Below are 24,060 nucleotides of genomic sequence, written 5' to 3'. Positions count from 1 at the left end.
GATTATACTGAGTGACAAGTGGTGTGCTCCAGTGTTGTTTTTTTGAGTGATCACTAGTGCTAGTATTGGATATGATGGCCAAGAATATCTGCTTTTGCACTTGGCTGGTAGGGTAATTATGTCCAGTGAAATCTGAGGTGAGAATGGTGGTGAGTTGCTGTAAAGAGTCTGCATCTAAACAAGCACATTTCCCTCAGATGCCATAGGGGAGGGAATGTTTGACATGGAAAGGATGGCAACTGTCATGAAGGAAGTACTGTTGTTTGTTAGTAGGTTTAATGTGGACAGAAGCATGTAGCTGGCCTTCAGTGAGGATGAGATCAATGTCAAGGAAAGTGGCATGACATTCAGAATAGGACAGGGTGTATAGGTGGACGAGGAAAACAAAATCCTGGCTTTTTCCCAGATTTCCCAGTTAAAAATACACTTTCTCCCAGATGAAAATACACTTTTTCCATGTTAAGTAACAGTATACTTTTCCTCAGAACTGTAAAACTTATCAATGTTTTGAATGGTTGTTGTTTTATACACAGGCGTAGAATTTCCCGGCACTTTAGAAAATGAAACTCAAAGGAAAAAACATGTTTTGGAAAGATGTCTGATGTGCAGCAACATGTACACCACATATTTTCATATTAATTTGAATTCCACCAAACATTGCATGTTACTTTCTGAAGGATTGAAATCGTGATTGGGATGCACTTTTGTAAGCCAGTTGCAGCTCATATCAAGCAATCTCGCCCGCCGATGACAGCAGATATTCAGAGCATAGGACATGTGATGTAGTCAGACAATCACAGTTAAGTAGCGCAAACACACAAGTAGGAAAAGATAATGGTTTAAATTAATGTACATAGTGTTGCTACAAGAAAAGAAAAGCTTTCACGTATAATATTGGTCTCTAAGATTAATAAGCTACAAGAGAAGCTAAGCTTTCACACATAATGTTGATTTTTTTGTGCATGTTACGCTTTAACATACATGATACAAATGTGCCAGTAAAATTTTTAATGACATATGTGTCTGATCTTCTGGGCTCGAAAATATTCTTACTGGTCGCCCTCAAAGATTTGATTTTTGAATGAGAGTCAAACACTCTGTGATTTAAGCAATTCATCGGACATTCGTGCACAGAGTTCATCTTGCATAAAAGGAAATTTTCTTTGAAAGCATTGCTTTTCAAACAACCATTAGGAATATTTTCCCGCAACCTGTTAGAAATAGATTTCCTTCAGCAATTGTGAGGGCCAGATAACAGGTGTCGCTGCACTTGCGCAGCTACGATGGTGCAGGAAGCCGATATGTTTGTATGTGTAAAACATTAAAAGACATTAGAGGATACTCCAAGAGCATGGGAATTTTGTGGACCATACTAAAATGCATAATTCGGCTGAAGTGCACATTTGTATGTCCAGATTCAGATGTAAATTTTCTTGGAGTACCAGTACTGTATTATCCCATGTTTGGTTCTTTATTATGGCATAATGCCATACGTGCTAGAAGATGAAAACATGAACTTGAAATACAGCGAACAGTTGAAACTAGCCAATAGTGTGGAATTAAACACTTCATTTCAAATAAATTGACTGCCTCAGCAGAAAAGATTAATAAAAGTCAAATTTCTTTAAAAAACTGACAAAAATAATTTCATTGTTCTGCAAAGCAATTAACGCTTGACTGTTAGAAAGGTGGAAACAAATAAAATCTGCAACAAATAACATATTTTGATGATGGTGATGATGATGATGAGGTCCCATACTCGAGGAGCATAGGGGACGATACGGGGAGAGTCTTCTGTAATTATGAGAGTGTATTTTAATTCACTAGATAGCTCCCGGCCACAGAAATCCATTTGGTTTTCATTTGACACGAGAACAACAAATGAAGAGGAAACAGCAAAATCACTTAATGTAAACACGGGTCACATGGAGACTACCCACCTCCCCGCTACAACTCATACTGCTTTGTGTTTCAGATGCTGGTCTACGATATATCTTAACCATGGCAATATTAGATAGTGGCACTCCCCCTGTCTTGAGCGTTTGAGGCAGGATGCCAAAAAGTTAAAAAATTGACTTTTCAAAAATATCTTCATTTTGTGGTGCACATCTTTCTGAGGATGTCTGATACATAGAACATATATGTTTGAGGGAATGTAAGACATGTTATTTGGTCTTAAGTGTGCCAAAGTGCTGTGCCACACTTCTTCACACAGCATTCTGCTATTGCAAGGCTCTGTATTTCACTCTGTGGAACTCAAATGTGTAATTGTAATGGGTACCATCAAACTATATTTAGGTCAGTGGAAATTAAAATCTCCTGTGGTGCCTCTCCTGCTCCCAGTTGGCTGGTTTGACAACCTGCCCCTCTTTAAAAAAAATCTCGCAATTAATACTGGATGGGATTATTTGTAACTGGCAGAACAAGAACTCTTCTGAAAATCTGCAGTCTTTACTGCCTGTTAGCTAATAACTTGCTGTTTTGTGTGACATAAAATTAAATATACGATACATAAAATGGGTAAAGACAAGAGACAAGCAAGACAGTACACATTTCTTCAATTCTTAAGTCCTAGCTTTCTTCTCCTCTCTAATCTTGTCACAGATTTATATGGTGTACTTTCCTTTCTGGGAAAGAATCTATTACCTCATTGAAGTTCGTCAACGTTTTGATACATGAAAAAACAAAATGTCATTGTCTAATACTAGAAAAGCTGGTAATACAAATAGTACCCAAGACTGGTGTGGTTTCTAGATCTGATTACATGTACTTGATCACTGTCTGCTAGATAAAACGAAATAGGCCTACCTAATATTGCAGCAATTGTTACACACCAAATAAACGAGACTGTTTTGGCACAAATGGTCATTTTTATAACACCACAGAATATAATTTACGAAGTACCAATATCAAATGCCTATTAGGCCTACTACAAGCAAAAAGTTTTATGTTAGGAAATAGTTTCACATTTCATTCATACTCTCTAGCTTCTGAAGCACGAGATCAAAAAGTAGTAGCACAAAATTTTTATATAAATTTGGAATCATCATATTCTTCCATGATTTGTGTGAGTCCATGTTTCTTCTCCTTCCGCATTCTAACAATCTTGTCATCATTAATTCTGTAACTATTCCTGCCAGTGTCAAAACTTATTCTCTGGTTAACTTAACTAGTCCTGCCACAATCACCGGATTAGTTATCCCGCATTTATTCTGCGGTTAGGCATTATTACCTGTTCGTACAACGTGTTTTCCGCACTACTCCCAGAATGGAACTTGAGCGGGTGCTAACTGGGGACTGTATAACTGGTCCTCAGTACTGTAGCGCTCTGGCCAAAAATTTTCTGTCAAAATTTCATTTTCTTGGATACACGGAGAAGACAATATGTAATCTTAGTTGCCTGTTATTCCTGTTAGTCATTTATTTCCACTCTGCTAGTCTGAATCTATGGAAGTCGCTATTAATTATACAATGCTGATCATTTGCAAACCAGTCAACCCCATAAACAGTGATTGGCATTCACCCATTCGGCTTTATTCCGCTCAGCTCATATAGACCCGTCCCCTTTTGTCGTCAGGAAAGTTTATTTCTGGATGTGACGGGGATTGCCCTGGCAGAGACATCACATACACTATGCACGCATTCAAAAATCAACTTATGATTCATTCAGAAATAAACTTATAATTTGTTCACAAACCATCAGGGATGCATTCAAAATCATATGAGTAATCGATGGACCAAAGTGTGCTGGATGCTAGGCGCTTGTTGAAACGAGGTTTTTTTCCTCAATAATATGAATCTGGCGCCCCCCCCCCTCCCCCCCTCCCATGAAACTGCTGTCCAGGGCAGATACCCTGGTTTGCCCCTGCACCCTAGTTCTGGGCCTGTGCGCATACGTGAATCTGGAAGCTTAGGCGCACCAGTAAAATTTTTCCGGATAGCATCTGGCTGCTTACTGCTTTTGCTTACCGTATTTACTCGAATCTAAGCCGCACTCGAATCTAAGCCGCACATGAAAAATGAGACTCGAAATAAAGGAAAAAAATATTTCCTGAATCTAAGCCGCACCTGAAATTTGAGACTCGAAATTCAAGAGGAGAGAAAAGTTTTAGGCCGCACCTCCAAATCGAAACAAAGTTGGTCCATTGTAATACGAGATACAATTTAGGTTGAATGAAAGACGATACAGCTACAGTAGTTTGGTTCGAGTCGTAAGCTTAGCAGTTAAGCTTTACCAGGTAGCCATTGCTATGCGTCAGGCGCTCCGTCCGTATTTATACGGGTACTCTTCCTTTTTCACGTGCTTCGTCTGGTTTGAATCGATTGCTTATTTTGCTTTGATCTGATAAGTGCCGTTTTCTTTGTTATAGGTGTTTACGTCACTCTAAGCTGAAAATGCATTACTGTACTGTGTCATGCATTGTTTATTGCATTCTGATAGTGCGTGTGTACGGCCTGTCGCCGCTCGCGGCATATACTTACTTTTTTTGCCAGTCGGATTTTCGTAGTACATTGAAATTCTGCTACATTCGAAGATGAACAATACGGAATTTGTATTTACTTCGTTGGACAATGTATGAAAATGCAGTGGTCGAAACTCGGGGCGGAGAAAAAAAAAAAAGGTTTTGGCGCCAGTATTTATCTTTGTGCCCACAAAACACGCTTGTGTAGCGCTACATATATTCGACGGCAGAAGTTAGTTGTGGCGGCACCTACCAACATTTTTCAGAACTTCCGCTTGCTTTGCACTCGATTCTAAGCCGCAGGCGGTTTTTTGGATTACAAAAACCGGGAAAAAAGTGCGGCTTAGATTCGAGTAAATACGGTATACAGCTAACTGCCACACTTCTGTAGCCAGAAGTGGTAGAAGGTACTACTCATATGTGACTCAACTGCGCATGCGCATAAGCTCGCTCGCAACTGCTCAAACGAATATAATGTAAACAGTTGTGACGTCATGCTCATCAGAGGTGATTTGTTGTTATGAAACATTGCATAGTCTTCCTAAAGACTTTGACACATTTTGCTGTTGGCAGACGCTTGTATGAGCACTGTGTTTTGTTGCTGTATATGGTGCATTTCCTTTGAAACTTAAGTTTTATTTTAATTTTTTTTCTTTCATTCGTGTTTTATTGCTGCCATATTATTCTGCAGTAGTGAGCTACAGTAATATTCTTTGTTAGAGTATTGGTTCTTAGCAGTCAAAGTTACAAAAATTTAACTGAAAACTAAAACAATGAAAAATTCCTGGAATTCTAAAAAATTCCCAGGTTTTTCCCGGTTTTCTCCTGAATGAAAACATTTCCGGGTTTTTCCTGGATCTCCTGGTTGTCCCAGGTCATATACACCCTGTAGGGCCATGTAAAATTTAATTGGGAGAAGGTATTTAGAGATTCCAGGAATTTTAACAGGTCAGTCTCACCATGAGTCCATATGACAAAAATGTCATCAACGTATCTAAACCAAACCAGGGGCTTAAGGCTTATGGATCCCAGGAAAGCCCCATCCAATCGAGCCATGAATAGGTTCGCATAGGAAGGAGCTATCCTAGTTCCCATGGCTATAACCTGATCTGTTTGTATGTCTACCCTTCAAAGATGAAGTAGTAGTTGGTAAGTATTAAGTTGATTAAGGTGAGCAGGAACGATGTCATAGTTTTGGAATCAGGTGGGTGCTGACAGAGGAAATGTTCAGCAGCTGACAGACTATGTACATATGCATGTAGAGGATGTTGGTATTGAGGGAGGTGCTATCAATGGTGACAAGCAAGGTGCATGATGAGAATGGGACAGGCACAGATTTCAGATGATCTAGGAAATGGTTCGTATCTTTAATACATGAGGGAAGTCTTTGTACTACTGGCTGCAGGTTCTGATCAACTAAGGCAGATGTACATTCTGCATGTGCTTTGAAGCCAGCAACTATAGGATGGCCAGGATGATTGGATTTGTGACTCTTAGGAAGAAGAAAAGAGATGGGGATGCATGGTCTGGGAGGAGTAGGAAGTTCTATGGATTGAGGTGTTAGTCCTTGTAAGGGGACTGAGGTTTTAAGGAGGACTGCAAGTTATTTTGAGTCACAGTGATGGGATCTTGATGGGAGATACTGTATTTAGAGGTATCAGACTCCTTTCGGTCAAGTACCACAGTGGTAGATCCTTTGTCTGTGAGGAGGATAATGATGGAGTCATCAGCTTTTATGGAACACAGAGACTGGAGTTCTGCAGAGGACAGTTTAGTGTCATGTTGTAGAGACCTGAGGAAGGATTGTGAAACAATGCTGGATGTTTGGAATTCTTGGAAGGCGCGCATGGGATGATTTTGAGGTAGTGGTGGTGGATCAAGTTGGGATTGCGGTAGGAACTGTTTAAGGCAAGGACAGATGATCAAGGCATGTTTGTAACTGATTAAGTAAATGTTCAGCAAAGAATGGGAGTGTTAGATCCCTTGAAGTAGATTGGGCGTTAGTGATACTTATTGATGTGATTACACATAGCAAAGATGAGTTGGCAACATGCACAAGAATGCTGATATCATCCCAGACAATGCCCTCTGGGCTTACTGTCTTGGTTACCGTGGATGTCAGAGTGGTTTCCGGTGTCCAGGCATAGGTGGCTTGTCCACCCAACGGATGGGTTGGTATTTCCATAATCCTTCTAAATGAGATATGATCAGGGCCCACTAAGCTGTGTTAATGACTAGTGACTTCATAATTAAAACAGGTATGTTGCCAGCACCCATTTGAAATAAACTTCTGAAAGTTCCAGCACCAAGCTATATTTTGTGGCCTATTTCTATTAGTGGGAGCAGGAAATGATCAATGACTGGCAGCTTCCTCAAAACAGCAGCACTTCAAAGAACAACACTTGGTTTGAGAGTTGACACACCTTCTGATAAGAATCGAGTTATTTTGAATTTCTCCCATGCTCTTTAGTTTAAAACTCTTAAATTTTGTACGTGTTTGTGTATTTATCTATCACAATTCTACATTTTATTAACAGTGTAGTCCACAGTACTGCTGTCTGCATCACAACAGGCATTTGTTTTCACACGAAGAGCAAGTTACTGTTGTAAAACATTCAGTTGAGTGGTAGTTTCCTTTACAACAGCAATGTATCAAAGTACCCCATTTGGCTTGTGGGTTGACACAGCCTCCCATAAGAAGCAACTTACTTTGATATTTCCTCTGAGCTCTTTGGTTTAAAACTGTTAAATTTACTGCATGTTTGTGTATTATTTTTTATTTATTTCTGTCATCTTTAGTAGGGATAGAGACTGTGACTGCTGTGCTCAGATGTGAGTTGAGTTTGTGACCCTTCACTCACAACACCAGGCAGAGCTGGCTTTGATCATGCAGCCTGAGGCTGTTGCCAATAGGCACTATCATGGGGGGGGGGAGCAGATGTGAGGATCTGCGGGTTGTCTAGCACGTCCCAAATGTCCCCAGATTTGTCCATTACTGTAGCTGCCCTAAGTACTGCCCACATTGAGGTTGACTGCTCACCCATGGTTTAGTGGGAGTTTGTTCCAAGGTGTGGCGATTGGCAAAAGACTTCCTGGGGGGCCAATTGAAGGGCCTTCCCAGTTTATCTGATGAACAGGTTTCAGGGAGTGTTAAGCCTCTTGGCTGGCAGTCTGGGCATTCACAGAGAGTAGAATTAGTGGTAGATGGGTGCACCAATACAAGGCATGTAATGTGGCTCCTTAGAAATAAGCCAGCAAAGGAGGGGAAGGAATCCAGTGTGAACTCTTTGTGCATACCAGGAGGAGTCATTCAGGAGCCATTTTGAGCATAGGGTGCAACCAACTGCAGGTTATATGTCCCTTTGAGTTGAAAGAGATTCTCTCTGGTTTTGGGTGAGTAGATGAAGTGGTAAGGACTTCCAGTCTTGCTTGCCAGATGAAGGCACAGTCACCATCTGTAATGTTGTTGAGAGGACTGACTGTGGACCTATGGTACAGAGTTAAGTGGAGAGTCTGGATCAGAGGCTCAGATGGTTCTGTGACCATTTAGGTTTCAGGCTCCTCGAGTTGCATCATAGGGTGCTCAGTTTTCAGATTCTGCTTAAAGGATCAGGGCTCCACTATACACAGGGGGCAGCTACATGGGTAGTGGGGGCTGTGTGGGTTAGACTGGGTGGTTTTTTAGGTTAGTGGGTCTCTGGAAAGAACAGAAAGCATGTCAGTGTAAAAGGGTGCAGAGCAAACACAGGATGAGGGTAAACCTCACAACAATTGGTATTGTAGTTGTACACTGTCATAGCTGTGTTGGGAAAGAACAAGATCTCCATGTACTAACAGAAAGCACTGAAGCTCAAATCATTATAGGTGCTGAATGATGAGTGAATACAGAGATAAGTTCAGGCAGAATTGATACAAAGAACCTAATTGCTTCACAAAAGGGTACACTAAAGACAGTAGGTGGTGGAGTCTTTATTGTTGTAAGAAATTGTTTACCGTGTACTGAAATTGAAGTAGATAGTGCTTGTGAGCTAGTATGGGTAGACATTATACTTGACAATTGTAATAAATTAATAACTGGTTCCTGGTGCTAACTCTCTGAGTTGGATGATACAGTTGCTGAACAGAAAACTTGAGTCTCATTTCAAATAGCTACTCCCTCACACAATTACTGTTGGTGGTAACTTTTATCTACCATAATTATGTTGGTGACAAAACATGTTCAGAGATGGTGGTAGGCATAAAGTGTCATCCAAAATAGTACTGAATGCTTTTTCTGACAATTAATCAAACAATTAGTTCAGGAACCCACTCGAAGTGTAAATGGTTGCAAAAACATACTTAACCTATTAGAAACAAAAAAACCCTGAGTAAATAGGGAACATGATGATGGATACAAGGATTACTGATCACAAGGTCATTGTAGTAAGACTGATTAACATAAAATCCAAATACACCAAAAATAAACACAGAACATATCTGTTTAAAAAAGCAGTTAAAAAATCACTTGACACATTCATAAGAGACAGTCTCCACTCCTTCCAGTCTGTCCATATAAGCATAGGCCAGATGTGGTCTGAATTTGAAGAAATAGTATTGGCAGCAACTGAGAGATATATACCAAATAAATTAATAAGAAATGGTACTGATCCTCTGTGGTACACAAAACAGGTCCTACCACTAATGCAGAAGCAATAAAAAAATAAAATAAAAAAGTATTCCAAATTTAAAAGAATGCAAAATCCCCAAGATTGGCAAAGTTTTACAGAAGCTTAAAATTTAGCACAAACTTCAATGTGAGATGCTAAAACAATGATTGTTCCACTCTTCCATAGCGATCATTGCACCCTCAACCTGCTGCAATGTGCTTGCCTGCTGCAATGTGCTTGGTAGGAAGAGGCCTCATATTAGAATGTGGAGGCAATAGCTAGTTGGAGATGGAGTTTAATGAAAAATGTGGACTTGGCAATCTCTAATGGAAGACAATAAATTCGATTTATTTCTGTGACAACTTGATGTTTGATGATTTTGCGTGTGTCTTTTCCCTTTTTGCTTATTGAGGAAATTTACAGTGGGATTTGCTAGCTGTTGGCACAGAAATAGTGACCATTTTAACCCTGGTTTACGGATCATAGTGAGGCTGGTCACTCTTATTTGGGCTGATTTAATAATGTTGCAGCAGATAATACTTTCTGGGTCTACCAATAACCATTTCCAGTTGAATCTGTACTGTTATATGTTCTATAATTTGTCTCATGTGCTGCATATTCTTTGGCAGCACAATGTAGAAAACCAGAAGGGTAAATCCTACATCACAACACTACGAAATTTGTAGGAACTGTTGGGCATGAGTTCTTGGTTTTGTGAATGTGTCAACTTGTAAAACTTTAATGTTGCAGGCTGCTGGGTCTTGTGCTGAGGGTCTACAGTTTAAAAGTGAAAGAAAAGTAGAAGTGGGATAATGGAAAAGGAACAGATAAGCTGGAAGGAGGAGTGAAGTATAAATAGAGAGAGGAGAAATGAAAGCAGATGCACAAGGAGGAATTAATTTGACAGAAAGTAGTGTAGATAAAATGGACCAAATAACAAAGTTGTTGGCATAGTGGGATACAGCTAAGAGAGAGAGAGAGAGAGAGAGAGAGAGAGAGAGAGAGAGAGAGAGAGAGAGTAAGAAAAGGAAGAGAAGGAAGACATCATGGAAGCAGGCAGGCAGGGAAATAGAGAGAGATGAAAAGAAGACTGAGAAGGAAGGAATGTAAAAAGAAGGAACAGAAGAAAGGAAGAATAAATGGCTTGAACATAGATCCTAACAGTTCAGATTAGAGCAGGAAGTTTGCAAAAAGCACCTGAGGGACTATGAAGGGTGGGAAATAGAGGAATTAGATGATGGAAATTCTACATTTTTGGATGGGAAAGATGACCTTCCCCAAAACCATCTGCAGAATGCTAATGTTTTGTCTACACTAGAAATGGATGAAGCTCTTTCTCTCACTTCTACCATAAAAACTGAAGAAGACAGTGATCCATTATAATCAGGGAATCAATTCCAAGAGATAAAACTGGACTTTGAAACTGTGGCAGCACAATCAGTTGCTCCTGAATTGGCCATATTAGAGAATAAGGACCTGTTAGAAATGAAATCTCTTTCAGTGCCATATTTAGAAGATGAGAATTTAACTTCATTCTAGGGAAAAGGTGACTATGTCACTATATATTTTTGTCTTGATCACAATATAAAATACGGTGACCAAAATATATAAATTTATTGTAAATTATTACAGATTACATGCCTCATTAACTGACTACATCGGGTTTTACAAAGATGACTATATATCAAAGTCTGAAGATCTTACTCAACATAAACCAGCTAATAATGATGTTTTACACAGATACATGAGGCAATACTGACCCTACGACCCTACAATTTATCTTAGAAAACAAATTAAGGAAAGACAAATCTACATTTCTAGCATTTGTAGACTTAGAGAAAGCTTTTGACAATGTTGACTGGAATACTCTATTTCAAGTTCTGAAGGTGGCAGGGGTAAAACACAGGGAGAGAAAGGCTATTTACAATTTGTACAGAAGCCAGATGGCAGTTATAAGAGTAGAGGGGCATGAAAGGGAAGCAGTGGTTGGGTAGGGAGTGAGACAGCCTATCCCCAATGTTATTTAATCTGAATATTGAGCAAGCAGTAAAGGAAACAAAAGAAAAATTTGGAGTAGGAATTAACCTCTACGGAGAAGAAATAAAAATTTTGAGGTTCGCCGATGACATTGTAATTCTGTCAGAGACAGCAAAGGACCTGGAAGAGCAGCTGAACAGAATGGACAGTGTCTTGAAAGGAGGATATAAGATGAACACCAACAAAAGCACAATGAGAATAATGGAATGTAGTCACATTAATTGGGAGATGCTGAGGGAATTAGATTAGGAAATGAGACACTTGCACAGGATAGAGTAGCATGGAGAGCTGCATCAAACCAGTCTCAGGACTGAAGACCGCAACAACAACAACAACATTTACACTGAAGAGTCAAAGAAATTGGTACACCTGCCTAATACCCTAAGGACTCCCATGAACAAGCAGAAGTGCCACAACAGGGCATGGCATGGACTCACCTAATGTCTGAAGTAGTGCTGGAAGGAACTGACAGCATGAATCCTGCAGGGGTGTCCATAAATCTGTAAGAGTACGAGGGGGTGGAAATCTCTTCTGAACAGCACATTGCAAGGCACCCCAAATATGCTCAATAATGTTCACATCTGGGGACTTTAATGGCCAGCAGAAGTGTTTAAACCCAGAAGAGTGTTCCTGGACCCAGTCTGTAGCAATTCTGGATGTCCCATTGTCCTGCTGGAATGTATAATGGACATGAATAGATGCAGGTGATCAGACAGGATGCTTACATACGTGTCACCTGTCAGAATCGTGTATAGATATATCAGGGTTCCCATACCAGTCCAACTGCACATGTCCCACACCTTTACAGAGCCTTCACCAGCTTGAACAGTCCCCTGCTGATATGCAGGGTCCATGGATTCATGAGGCTGTCTCCATACCTGTACACATCTATCTGCTCAATACAATTTCAAATGAGACTCATCTGGGCAGGCTGTTTCTCAACAGTCCAATGTTGATGCTGACATGCCCAAGTGAGGTGTAAAGCAATTCTGGATATGTGGGGTGTCCCATTGTCCTGCTGGAATTGTCCAAGTCCATCGGAATGCATAATGGACATGAATAGATGCAGGTGATCAGACAGGATGCTTACTTACGTGTCATCTGTCAGAATCGTATATAGACATATCAGGGTTCCCATATCACTCCAGCTGCACATGTCCCACACCTTTACAGCGCCTTCACCAGCTTGAACAGTCCCCTGCTGATATGCAGGGTCCATGGATTCATGAGGCTGTCTCCATACCTGTACACATCTATCCGCTCAATACAATTTGAAATGAGACTCATCTGGGCAGGCTGTTTTCTCAACAGTTCAATGTTGATGCTGACACATCTAAGTGAGATGTAAAGCTTTGTTTTGTGCAGTCATCAAGGGTACGTGGGTGGGCCTTCTGCTCCAAAAGCCCGTATTGATGATGTTTCGTTGAATGGTTCACACGGTGACATTTGTTGATGGCCCAGCTTTGAAATCTGCAGCGATTTGCAGAAGGGTTGCACTTATGTCATGTTGAACAATTCTTTTCAGTCATCATTGGTCCCTTTCTTGCAGGATCTTTTTCTGGCCACAGCAATGTCAGAGATTTGATGTTTTACCGGATTCCTGATATTCATGGTACACTCGTGAAATGGTCGTATGGGAAAATCCCCACTTCATTGAAACCTCAGAGATACTGTGTCCCATCATTCGTGCACTGACTGTAACACCATAATCAAACCCACTTAAATCTTGATAACCTGCCATTGTAGCAGTAATAACTGATCTAACAACTGTGCCAGACACTTTTTGTCGTATACAGGCACTGCCAACTGCAGCACCACATTCTGCCCATTTACTTATCTCTGTATTTGAATATCCATGCCTATACCAGTTTCTATGGTGCTTCAGTGTAGACATTCATAGCAAGAGTACATTTCAGTTCAATTATTCAGCAGCAAATAGCCATCTGTACTCTTCTGTTTTAGTGATGATGTTCCATATGAGTTAATGCAAATTTGGCTTCTTCTGGCGTCTTGTGTCTTCAACACTATTTTATTTAATACAGTCTTGGTAACTGAACATATGATATGTGTAATGTAGGGATGTTTGTCAAGAATATGTTTAGGAACAATAGTGGTCTCTGTAAATACCAACCAGTTAGCATATCTCCAGCACATCTGTAAATTTTTTGACTCCAGCATGTTTGTTAACTTTTTGGCTCCAAAACTTTTGACTATCCTGATTAGTAATAATTTGATCTCTCGCAAAAAATGTATGGCTGTTTAGCATATTATACAAGTGCCTGCTGGGCTTGTGTTCTTGGTTACTGTGGATGTCACATGTGGTTTTCGGGATATGAACAAAGTGTGCTTTGTCCAGCCTGGAGATGATTTGTGGTTGTATCCTCTTATATTGATTTCGTTCTGGTGTAACCACAAGTGCTGAAATGAAGAGGAAGAATGCAAGATCAGAGAAGGCAGTGAGGCAACATCAGCCAATAGTCCACTGACAAGGATCACGCCTCGACAGGAGCGACCTTTGCAAGAAGTGAATATAAGTGCCGCTCCTGCCAGCCTCAACTGGACATTAGTGGACAGGATTCACAGAGTATTAGCATGGCCTGGCAGAGAGAGCTATGATATCAGATTGTACCATTCCATACCCATTGCTTGTTTGAACATTGTGTATAGCAAGGACTCAGATTTATGTTGCATGTATTGTCAACCTGCTTTATTGAAATAAAACTACTAATGTTATTTGCTTGAATTGTTGTATAGCATTTCGAGATAGTGTCCCTTAGGCACCCTATACATGATGTGTGGATAAGACCCCACATTTGGCAACAAGGACTCAACAGATTTCTCATTATAACAAACGTTTTTCAACCCATGTTGGAAATAAACTTCTGAAACGCTGGCAGGAATCAGCAATTCATAGAGGAATGCTATTGGCAGGAGCAGAAAATTACCAATGAAAATGCCTACATTCTATTTCAGAATCTGATAGGCTGAAAGGCTGTTCCAGTTTTCTTAGTGAGTGTTGTCGTTTAGTGAACATCTGCTTGCTTGGGAATAACTCCTAGAAAATACACTGAAATGGAAACTTAAAGTTTTGCACACTATCAATATTAGCAAGATGAAATAATGCAGCAAAAGGTACACTATGTGATCAAAAGTATCTGGACTCCTGGCTGAAAATGACCTACAAGTTTTTGGTGCCCTCCATCGGTAATGCTAGAATTCAATATAGTGTTGGCCCACCCTTAGTTGTAATGACAGTTTCCACTCTCACAGGCATACATTCAATCAGGTGCTGGAAAGTTTCTTGGAGAATGGCAGCCCATGCTGGAAAGTTTCTTGGGGAATGGCAGCCCATTCTCCACAGAGTGCTGCACTGAGGAGAGGTACTGATGTCGGTCGGTGAGGCCTGACATGAAGTCGGCATTCCAAAACATCCCAAAGGTGTTCTTTAGGATTCAGGTCAGGACTATGTGCAGGCCAGTCCATTACAGGGATGTTATTGTTGTGTGACTGCTCTGCCACAGGCTGTGCATTATTATCAGGTGCTCAATCATGTTGAAAGATGCAGTCGCCATCCCGGAATTGCTCTTCAACAGTGGGAAGCAAAAAGGTGCTTAAAAAATCAGTGTTGGCCTGTGTCACACAAAACAACAAGGGATGCATGCCCACTACATGAAAAAAACAATCACACCATAACACCACCACCTCCGAGTTTTACTGTTGGCACTACACAGGCTGGCAGATGACGTTCACCAGGCATTCGTCATACCCACACCCTGCCATCGGATTGTCACATTGTGTACCATGATTCATCACTCCACAGAACGCGTTTCCACTGTTCAGTCACCAGTGTTGAGGCTTCTTACACCAAGCGAGGCATCACTTGACATGATATGTGGCTTATCAGCAGCCGCTCGACTGTGAAATCCAAGTTTTCTCATCTACCGCCTGACTGTCATGGTACTTGCAGTGGATCCTGATGCAGTTAGGAATTCCTGTGTGATGGTCTGGATAGATGTCTGCCTATTACACATTATTCCCCTCTTCAACTGTTGGTGGTCTCTATCAGTCAACAGACGAGGTCAGCCTGTATACTTTTGTGCTCTACATGTCCCTTCACATTTCCACTTCACTATCACATTGGAAACAGTGGACCTAGGTATGTTTAGGAGTGTGGAAATCTCACATAAAGACGTATGACACAAGTGATACCCAATCACCTGACCACGTTCGAAATCCGTGAAGTCTGCGGAGCGTCCCATTCTGCTCTCTCACAATGTCTAATGACTACTGAGGATGCTGATATGGAGCACTTGGCAGTAGCTGGCAGCACAATGCATCTAATATGAAAAATGTATGTTTTAGGTGGTGTCCGAATACTTTTGATCACATAGTGTATTAACATGTGGTATCAAATCAGTTGATTCAGACAATTGTTATGTTTAGGAGCACAATGATGGTAAAGTTTGTGTTTTAGTCCTATATAGATATAACTCTTATGGACGTAAATCCAATAAGCAAAATGTTTTGTTAGGCAGACTGGTTTTTCAATGCAACTTACTTTAATTCTCAAACAAAAACTACATAAAACTGATAACAAGTATTCTGGTGAAGAAACTTACTTGAGAGGCAACCATTGAAACTTTTATAGGCCGTAAATCTAGGATCTGTTGTATTTAACCCACCAACTTGAACTTCATTGGCACCCTGTTCACCTGTAGGGAGATCAGAGAGACTGAGTACTCCTGTTGGCTCTAGTTTGATATTCTCTTGATCAATCTGAAACAAACATAAAAATTTGTTGCAGATGAACTACAATATTTATTCTCAACCTGTTTTAGTACCTAACTGATTTAACGCAATGATCTGCAAATTTCTATTTGTATCACAACATTTGACAAAAAGAGAGACAGGATCATATGTTATAGTCCAGTACATTACAACACTGATGGAATGACAGATATTCATATTTGTTGTAACAGGATACAATATGACCCATGCTGGACCATGGTATCATTCTAGTTTAATACAAGAATGCAGCACAGAGATTTAGGAAACAAGAAGATATTAATACATGTCGTTTACCAAATGATGAAAAATTTATCATTTCCTTGGTGACATCTGGTTTCTCAAATGTTAGCTCAGAAACGAGATAACATGTTGGTAATAGAGAACACACACTAAACCTGGATTGTATGAGGAAATTTATCATTGTTACACAGGGAGAGAAGATTTTCTGTCACATGTGTTCCAGAACTAGTTTTAAGAAATCAGCAATGGGTGTAATTTATTTGTCTATATACTGTATAAATATTCTATATACTTTAAAAATATTCCGGAGGTAAAATAGTCCCCCATTCGGATCTCTGGGCGGGGACTACTCAAGAGGACGTCGTTATCAGAAGAAAGAAAACTGGCATTCTATGGATCGGAGCGTGGAATGTCAGATCCCTTAATCGGGCAGGTAGGTTAGAAAATTTAAAAAGGGAACTGGATAGGTTGAAGTTAGATATAGTGGGAATTAGTGAAGTTCGGTGACAGGAGGAACAAGACTTTTGGTCAGGTGAATACAGGGTTATAAATAAAAAATCAAATAGGGGTAATGCAGGAGTAGGTTTAATAATGAATAAAAAAATAGGAGTGTGGGTAAGCTACTACAAACAGCATAGCGAACGCATTATTGTGGCTAAGATAGACACAAAGCCCATGCCTACTACAGTAGTACAAGTTTATATGCCAACTAGCTCTGCAGATGATGAAGAAATGGATGAAATGTATGATGAGATAAAAGAAAATTACTCAGGTAGTGAAGGGAGACGAAAATTTAATAGTTATGGGTGACTGGAATTCGACAGTAGGAAAAGGGAGAGAAGGAAACATAGTGGGTGAATATGGATTGGGGGAGAGAAATGAAAGATGAAGCCATCTGGTAGAATTTTGCACAGAGCATAACTTAATCATAGCTAACACTTGGTTCAAGAACCATAAAAGAAGGTTGTATACATGGAAGAATCCTGGAGATACTAGAAGGTATCAGATAGATTATATAATGGTAAGACAGGGATTTAGGAACCAGGTTTTAAATTGTAAGACATTTCCAGGGGCAGATGTGGACTCTGACCACAATCTATTGGTTATGAACTGTACATTAAAACTGAAGAAACTGCAAAAAGGTGGGAATTTAAGGAGATGGGACCTGGATAAACTGACTAAACCAGAGGTTGTACAGAGTTTCAGGGAGAGCATAAGGGAAAAATTGACAGGAATGGGGGAAAGAAATACAGTAGAAGAAGAATGGGTAGCTCTGAGGGATGAAGTAGTGAAGGCAGCAGAGGATCAAGTGGGTAAAAAGACGAGGGCTAGTAGAAATCCTTGGGTAACAGAAGAAATATTGAATTTAATTGATGGAAAGAGATAATATAAAAATGCAGTAAGTGAAGCAGGCAAAAAGTAATATAAACGTCTCAAAAATGAGATCAACAGGAAGTGCAAAATGGCTAAGCAGGGATGGCTAGAGGACAAATGTAAGGATGTAGAGGCTTGTCTCACTAGGGGTAAGATAGATACTGCCTACAGGAAAATAAAAGAGACCTTTGGAGAAAAGAGAGCCACTTGTATGAATATCAAGAGCTCATATGGAAACCCAGTTCTAAGCAAAGAAGGGAAAGCAGAAAGGTGGAAGGAGTATATAGAGGGTCTATACAAGGGCTATGTGCTTGAGGACAATATTATGGAAATGGAAGAGGATGTAGATGAAGATGAAATGGGAGATACGATACTGCGTGAAGAGTTTGACAGAGCACTGAAAGACCTGAGTCGAAACAAGGCCCCGGGAGTAGACAACATTCCATTGGAACTACTGATGGCCTTAGGAGAGCCAATCCTGACAAAACTATACCATTGGTGAGCAAGATGTATGAGACAGGTGAAATACCCTCAGACTTCAAGAAGAATATAATAATTCCAATCCCAAAGAAGTCACAGCTGCAAAATACTAACCCGAATTCTTTACAGACGAATGGAAAAACTGGTAGAAGCCGACCTCAGCGATGATCAGTTTGGATTCTGTAGAAATGTTGGAACACGTGAGGCAATACTGACCCTACGACTTATCTTAGAAAATAGATTAAGGAAAGGCAAACCTACATTTCTAGCATTTGTAGACTTAGAGAAAGCTTTAGACAATGTTGACTGGATTCCTCTCTTTCAAATTCTAAAGGTGGCAGGGGTAAATACAGGGAACGAAAGGCTATTTACAATTTGTACAGAAACCAGATGGCAGTTGTAAGAGTTGAGGGGCATGAAAGGGAAGCAGTGGTTGGGAAGGGAGTGAGACAGGGTTGTAGCCTGTCCCCGAGGTTATTCAATCTGTATATTTAGCAAGCAGTAAAGGAAACAAAAGAAAAATTTGGAGTAGGTATTAAAGTCCATGGAGAAGAAATAAAAACGTTGAGGTTCACCGATGACATTGTAATTCTGTCAGAGACAGCAAAGGACTTGGAAGAGCAGTTGAACGGAATGGACAGTGTCTTGAAAGGAGGATATAAGATGAACATCAACAAAAGCAAAACGAGGATAATGGAATGTAGTCGAATTAAGTCGGGTGATGCTGAGGGAATTAGATTAGGAAATGAGACACTTAAAGTAGTAAAGCAGTTTTGCTATTTGGGGAGCAAAATAACTGATGATGGTCGATATAGAGAGGATATAAAATGTAGACTGGCAATGGCAAGGAAAGCGTTTCTGAAGAAGAGAAATTTGTTAACATTGAGTATAGATTTAAGTGTCAGGAAGTCGTTTCTGAAAGTATTTGTATGGAATGTAGCCATGTATGGAAGTGAAACATGGACGATAAATAGTTTAGACAAGAAGAGAATAGAAGCTTTCGAAATGTGGTGCTGCAGAAGAATGCTGAAGATTTGGTGTGTAGATCACATAACTAATGAGGAGGTATTGAACAGAATTGGGGAGAAGAGGAGTTTGTGGCACAACTTGACAAGAAGAAGGGACCGGTTGGTAGGACATGTTCTGAGGCATCAAGGTATCACAAATTTAGCATTGGAGGGCAGTGTGGAGGGTAAAAATCGTAGAGGGAGACCAAGAGATGAATACACTAAACAGATTCAGAAGGATGCAGGTTGCAGTAAGTACTGGGAGATGAAGAAGCTGGCACAGGATAGGGTAGCATGGAGAGCTGCATCAAACCAGTCTCAGGACTGAAGACCACAACAACAATTACAGCAATGAACTGAGGTCTGTCAACTGCTTGAGTTGTCAATCTTTCACAACTTTGCACAAATGTTCAGTCAGTTCTTGATAATATTTCAGTTTTCCTTTTCCTGTTAGTACTTTATTATAGATAACTGATATCCGCATGACTATTAATATTGTCTGCTGGGCCATCAATACACCAGACACGCAGCAAGGGTCCCAACATACTTCTCTTGGCATATCTGAAGTTACTTCTACATCTGTTGATGACTCAACATCCAACATACATTCAATACTTCTCTTGGCATATCTGAAGTTACTTCTACATCTGTTGATGACTCAACATCCAACATACATTCATTCATTTACTCATTATTTCATTGTGTTCTATACATCCCATCAAGAAGAAGAACCTTCAGAGAGACAGAATGAGTCAACATACACATTAACAAAAGACAAGCAAATTATAAAACTTAATCATAATTAATCTTTATGATGCATTACCAATAAACTCTCATTACACTGCTTAAGATATTCATGGTTATGTCATCTAAATTTAATAGAGTAAACTAGTAAGAGAGCTAGTACTTTGAAAAAAAAAAAAGCTTAATATTTACTTGATTACAATGGTGTATTTCAAAGGAAATATTAAATATTATTCACAGTTTTATAACAAACACCACTACTTGCCATGTAATTAACAGAATTTTTCAATCCCTGAAAACAGACATTCCGATAATTTGTAGGGATTAATAATTTCTTGTTTTATATTAGATTTATGTATATTTGCTCACCAAAAAATGTAATGCCATTCCGAACCCTAGACAAGGAGGTAAAGTCTACATGAAAATTATTTTCTGTCCTGTATTTTGATTCTGGAAATAACAGTTCAGTTGAAATTTATTTTATTATCAGCAACAAAAACTATTAAAGTGTAAATGTACTGGGAAGTAAGTGTACAAATTCCAGGATTCTTGAAAAGTCTAATGCTAGATTCTTGGTTATTTACTTTACACAGTATTCTTAATGCTTGATTTTGCTGAATAAACACTTTATTTTCTTTAAGTGCACTGCCCCGGAAGATAATTCTGCAAGAGAACACAGAGAGAAAATACACAAAATGAGCAACACTCTTGTCTTTAGGTCAGCACAGTGAGACATACTTCTATGGGATAACACACTGAACTGAGCTTCTTGATTAGTTTATCTATGTGATGACTTATTTTAACTTGTTATCCAGTTGGATCCTAATGAGTATTAGTGTGTTTCATTTAGTATATGATTATTAATGTCCACATCTGGTATTAACATGTCATGATTGCTGGTTTGAAATTACATAATATGAGTCTTTGTGGTATTAACTTTGACTATTAGTTGTGAATCACTTGTTAGTGTCTACAGCTCTCATGTGAGCTGTCTGCTAAAATTGAGTCTGGACAACTGATCAGCATGCTTGTGTCATGGACAAACATTAAAGTTCTTGAACTACCTTTCAAAGTAATTCGTAGGTCATTTATGTGTGTTAGAAATAAGAGTGTATCCAGTATCAAGACTTGTGGCACTGCACATGTTACGTACCCCCTTTCTGAGGTTAGTGTCATGGTTGAGACACAGTCTGTTAATGAGATCCTCTGATTTTTGTTATGGAGATAAGATTATATCCCTGCAGGAGAGATGCCATTAATGCCATAACATTTTATTTTGCTGAACAGAATTCCTTGATCCACAGAATCAAAAGAATGATCTTGGTATATACCTACAGGATAATCCTTTGCTTGAGGCTTTCCTGACAGACTACTGTAAATATGATTCTCAGACAAGATGTTGGATGTCATTGTGAAAGTTCCACACTATTGCATCAGAACAGCTGACCAGCATCTACAGATATGCTAAACACAATGCTGAGACTGTAACCAAAGCCTCCTGTTTTGACAGTCTGAAAATAAATTGTGCAGGCATGAATGTACCAAATTCAGTGACCAGCAGCGTGGATATGCTGATTGGTAGTGAGAGAGACGGCTGCATCACTTGTCGGGTGGTGAACACAAGTGCAGAGACTGGCAGTCATACTGTGTGCTGCCATCGGCCATCCCAGCTCCCTCTGTTGGAATCTGCCTGCTGGAATATGTGCCTGCACTAGTGTGGCCTGTACTCGTAGTTGTCAACAGAATATCTATGTTGCCACTACAGCATCATCTCTTGTACAACCAACAATTCATTTTGGTGGTTGCTAATTGATCTTAACATGGCCAGCACTGGATCCCATGATGTGCCAAGTTGGTATCCTGTGTCCCTGTTTAGCAGATTAGTCTAACTGCAAATTTCCATTGCTGTTTTTGTATTCCATACTGTGTCCTGTACTGAGACATCATGCTCAGTCACTGCAGATTTCTCTGGCTGGTCCAGAAGTGTATCATTGATATTTGACACATCTGCCCTCCACAAATATAAGGGAATCGTATAGATACATGGTTTTCTTAAATCGAGATCATCTTTCACTGAGCTTAAAAGAGCTCAGTGTTTTGTTGGCAGACGAAAGATGCATTTAACTTTATGGGTCTCCATTAATCTTCCTATTTTCGAAGAAAATCACCAACATATGGCGAGATTACCATTTCTTTTTGTTCTTCACTTTCTTCCAGCTTTTCACTTTGTCTAGTATGCACCAGGCATAACGCATGATGAATCCCCTCTTCAGAATATCCATTGTCTAAAAATATGGAATGGAGGTGGTGTAGCTCATAGATAAGCTGTCTGAATTTCATATGGCTCAAGTTCTGTGAATCAACATCCTATATACCCCACTTCATTGTGCAGGATGGTGACAGCTGGTGGCCTGTAAGTATAAGTCTGTGTGTGTAGTTTTATGGTACATAGTGTGACCCAAGGTGCCATCCTCTTTTCTCTGCATCAACATATCCAGGAACATTACTTCACCATTTTTCTCCAACTCCATTGTAAACTTTATGTTCAAATGAAGAGAATTTAGGTGTTCCAAAATGAATCCAGCAATGCAGTTCCATGGAGCAAGATGAAAAAGATGTCATCCACATATTGCCAAATGCACATAGGTTTCAACTCTGCTGACTGTAGTGTTCTCTCTTTGAAATCTTCCATAGAAAGATTGGCCACAATGGGTGATAAGGGACTACACATTATGACACCATCAGTCTGTTCAAATTGTTGGTCATTGAGTGAAAAGTAAGTCAGGTGAGCACGTGCTTGAAGAAGTCAACAAGTTCCTCTTCTAGCTTTTCACCAATGAGCAATAGTGGTTCCTGCAATAGGACTCAAGTGAAAAGTGAGACAACATTGAAACTAACAAGAATATCTGAAGGTGCAAGTCACAAGTTCTTGACCAAACTGACAAAATATTTGGAGTTGCAAATATGGTGTTCAAATTTTCCCACTAAAGGGTTCAATTGTGCTGCTAGATGTTTTAGCCAGAAAAGAGAATGGTACCTTCGGTCATGCTGTGTACTGTAAAGCTACACACAAGGACTTATACTTACAGGCCACCAGCTGTCGCCATACTGCACAATGAAGTTGTGTGCTTAGGACATTGGTCCACAGAGCACAAGCCATATCAGATTCAGACAGCTTATGTGATGAGCTATGCCACGTTTTTAGAGAACGGATATTCTAAACAGAAGATTTGCAGCGCCTTATGTCTGGTGCATGCTAGACAAAGTGGGAAGCTGGAAGAAAGTGAAGAACAATCAGGAATGGTTGTTTTGCCATACATTGGCAATGTTTCTTCAAAAATAGGAAGATTATTGGAGAAAAAAGTTAAATTTTTCTTTAATCTGCCAACAAAACTCAGAACTCTTTTAGATCCAGAGAAAGATGATCTTCATTTAAAAAGATCTGGTGTCTATAACATTCCATGTAGCTGCAGGATGACATACATAGCAAAAACTTGCCTCACTGTGGAAGACAGATGTGTTCAACATTGAATAAGAATGTGTCTGGACCAGGCAGAGAAATCTGCAATGGCTGAAAACTGTCTTAGTACAGGACACAATATGGAATGCAAAAACAGCAAAATTCTCCAATTGACCCCTTTTTACTGCGACAACATTATTAAAGAAGTAGTGGAAATTCACAGCTCAGCTAATCCACTGAACAGAGACACGGGATACTAACTAGCACAGCATGGGATACAGCACTTGCCATGTTAAAATCACAGAAACACCAAAGAAGAGTTGTTGGTTGTGTGAGGGATGAACTCTGCCATAGCCATTTCCAAGCCTGGTTGAGAAAGGAGATGGGAGAAGAGTAAAGCCTCTTTAAAAAAACCTTGGTTCACCTGGCCTGGGTGATAGTTCCTTGTGAGGGTCCTTGCTAGGAAACAGTGAAGACTTCAATGGTGGTGAAGGCAGAAATGTACATCATCACTACGGCAGAAGAGGCAACCCTCCAATCCAATGCCCATGTCATGGTTGTCGTCAATTAATGAAATGGGTAGGCTGATACTGGACAGCATTAGGCACCAGTACTGATTTGAAGCACAGAGTAAATGATGCTTCAGATGGATCAAGATGAAAGACTCATGAGTGAAACCAATAATAGTCTGTATCTTTGGCCATGATACTGTGATAATGAAAGGAAATGGTTAGACTAACACATGATTATATTTCCTGGACATCGGAAGACAGAGAATAATGATGGCAGTTCCTAGAGTAAAAAACTGCGGAGGTGAACTA

The 24,060-nt window shown here is 39.8% G+C and overlaps 1 protein-coding gene across 5 annotated transcripts in view; it reads right to left on the bottom strand.

Moving 5' to 3' along the window:
- The window catches only part of LOC126174781 (axotactin), a 567,513-nt gene that overhangs the window by 106,046 nt on the left and 437,407 nt on the right, over window positions 1-24,060 (bottom strand). For all 5 annotated transcript variants that reach the window (XR_007535484.1, XR_007535485.1, XM_049921127.1 and 2 more), the window contains exon 28: window positions 15,766-15,922. Coding sequence is in view for 3 of the 5 variants with exons in the window: in XM_049921127.1 (XP_049777084.1) it covers window positions 15,766-15,922 (157 nt within the window). In the remaining 2 variants the exon portion in view is untranslated. The remainder of the gene's footprint in view (window positions 1-15,765; window positions 15,923-24,060) is intronic.

This window comes from Schistocerca cancellata, chromosome 3, assembly GCF_023864275.1.
Source record: "Schistocerca cancellata isolate TAMUIC-IGC-003103 chromosome 3, iqSchCanc2.1, whole genome shotgun sequence".
In the NCBI taxonomy this organism is placed as follows: domain Eukaryota; kingdom Metazoa; phylum Arthropoda; class Insecta; order Orthoptera; family Acrididae; genus Schistocerca; species Schistocerca cancellata.
The sequence above is the reverse complement of the archived record's forward strand: the minus strand, read 5'-3'. Positions and strand labels throughout refer to the sequence as shown.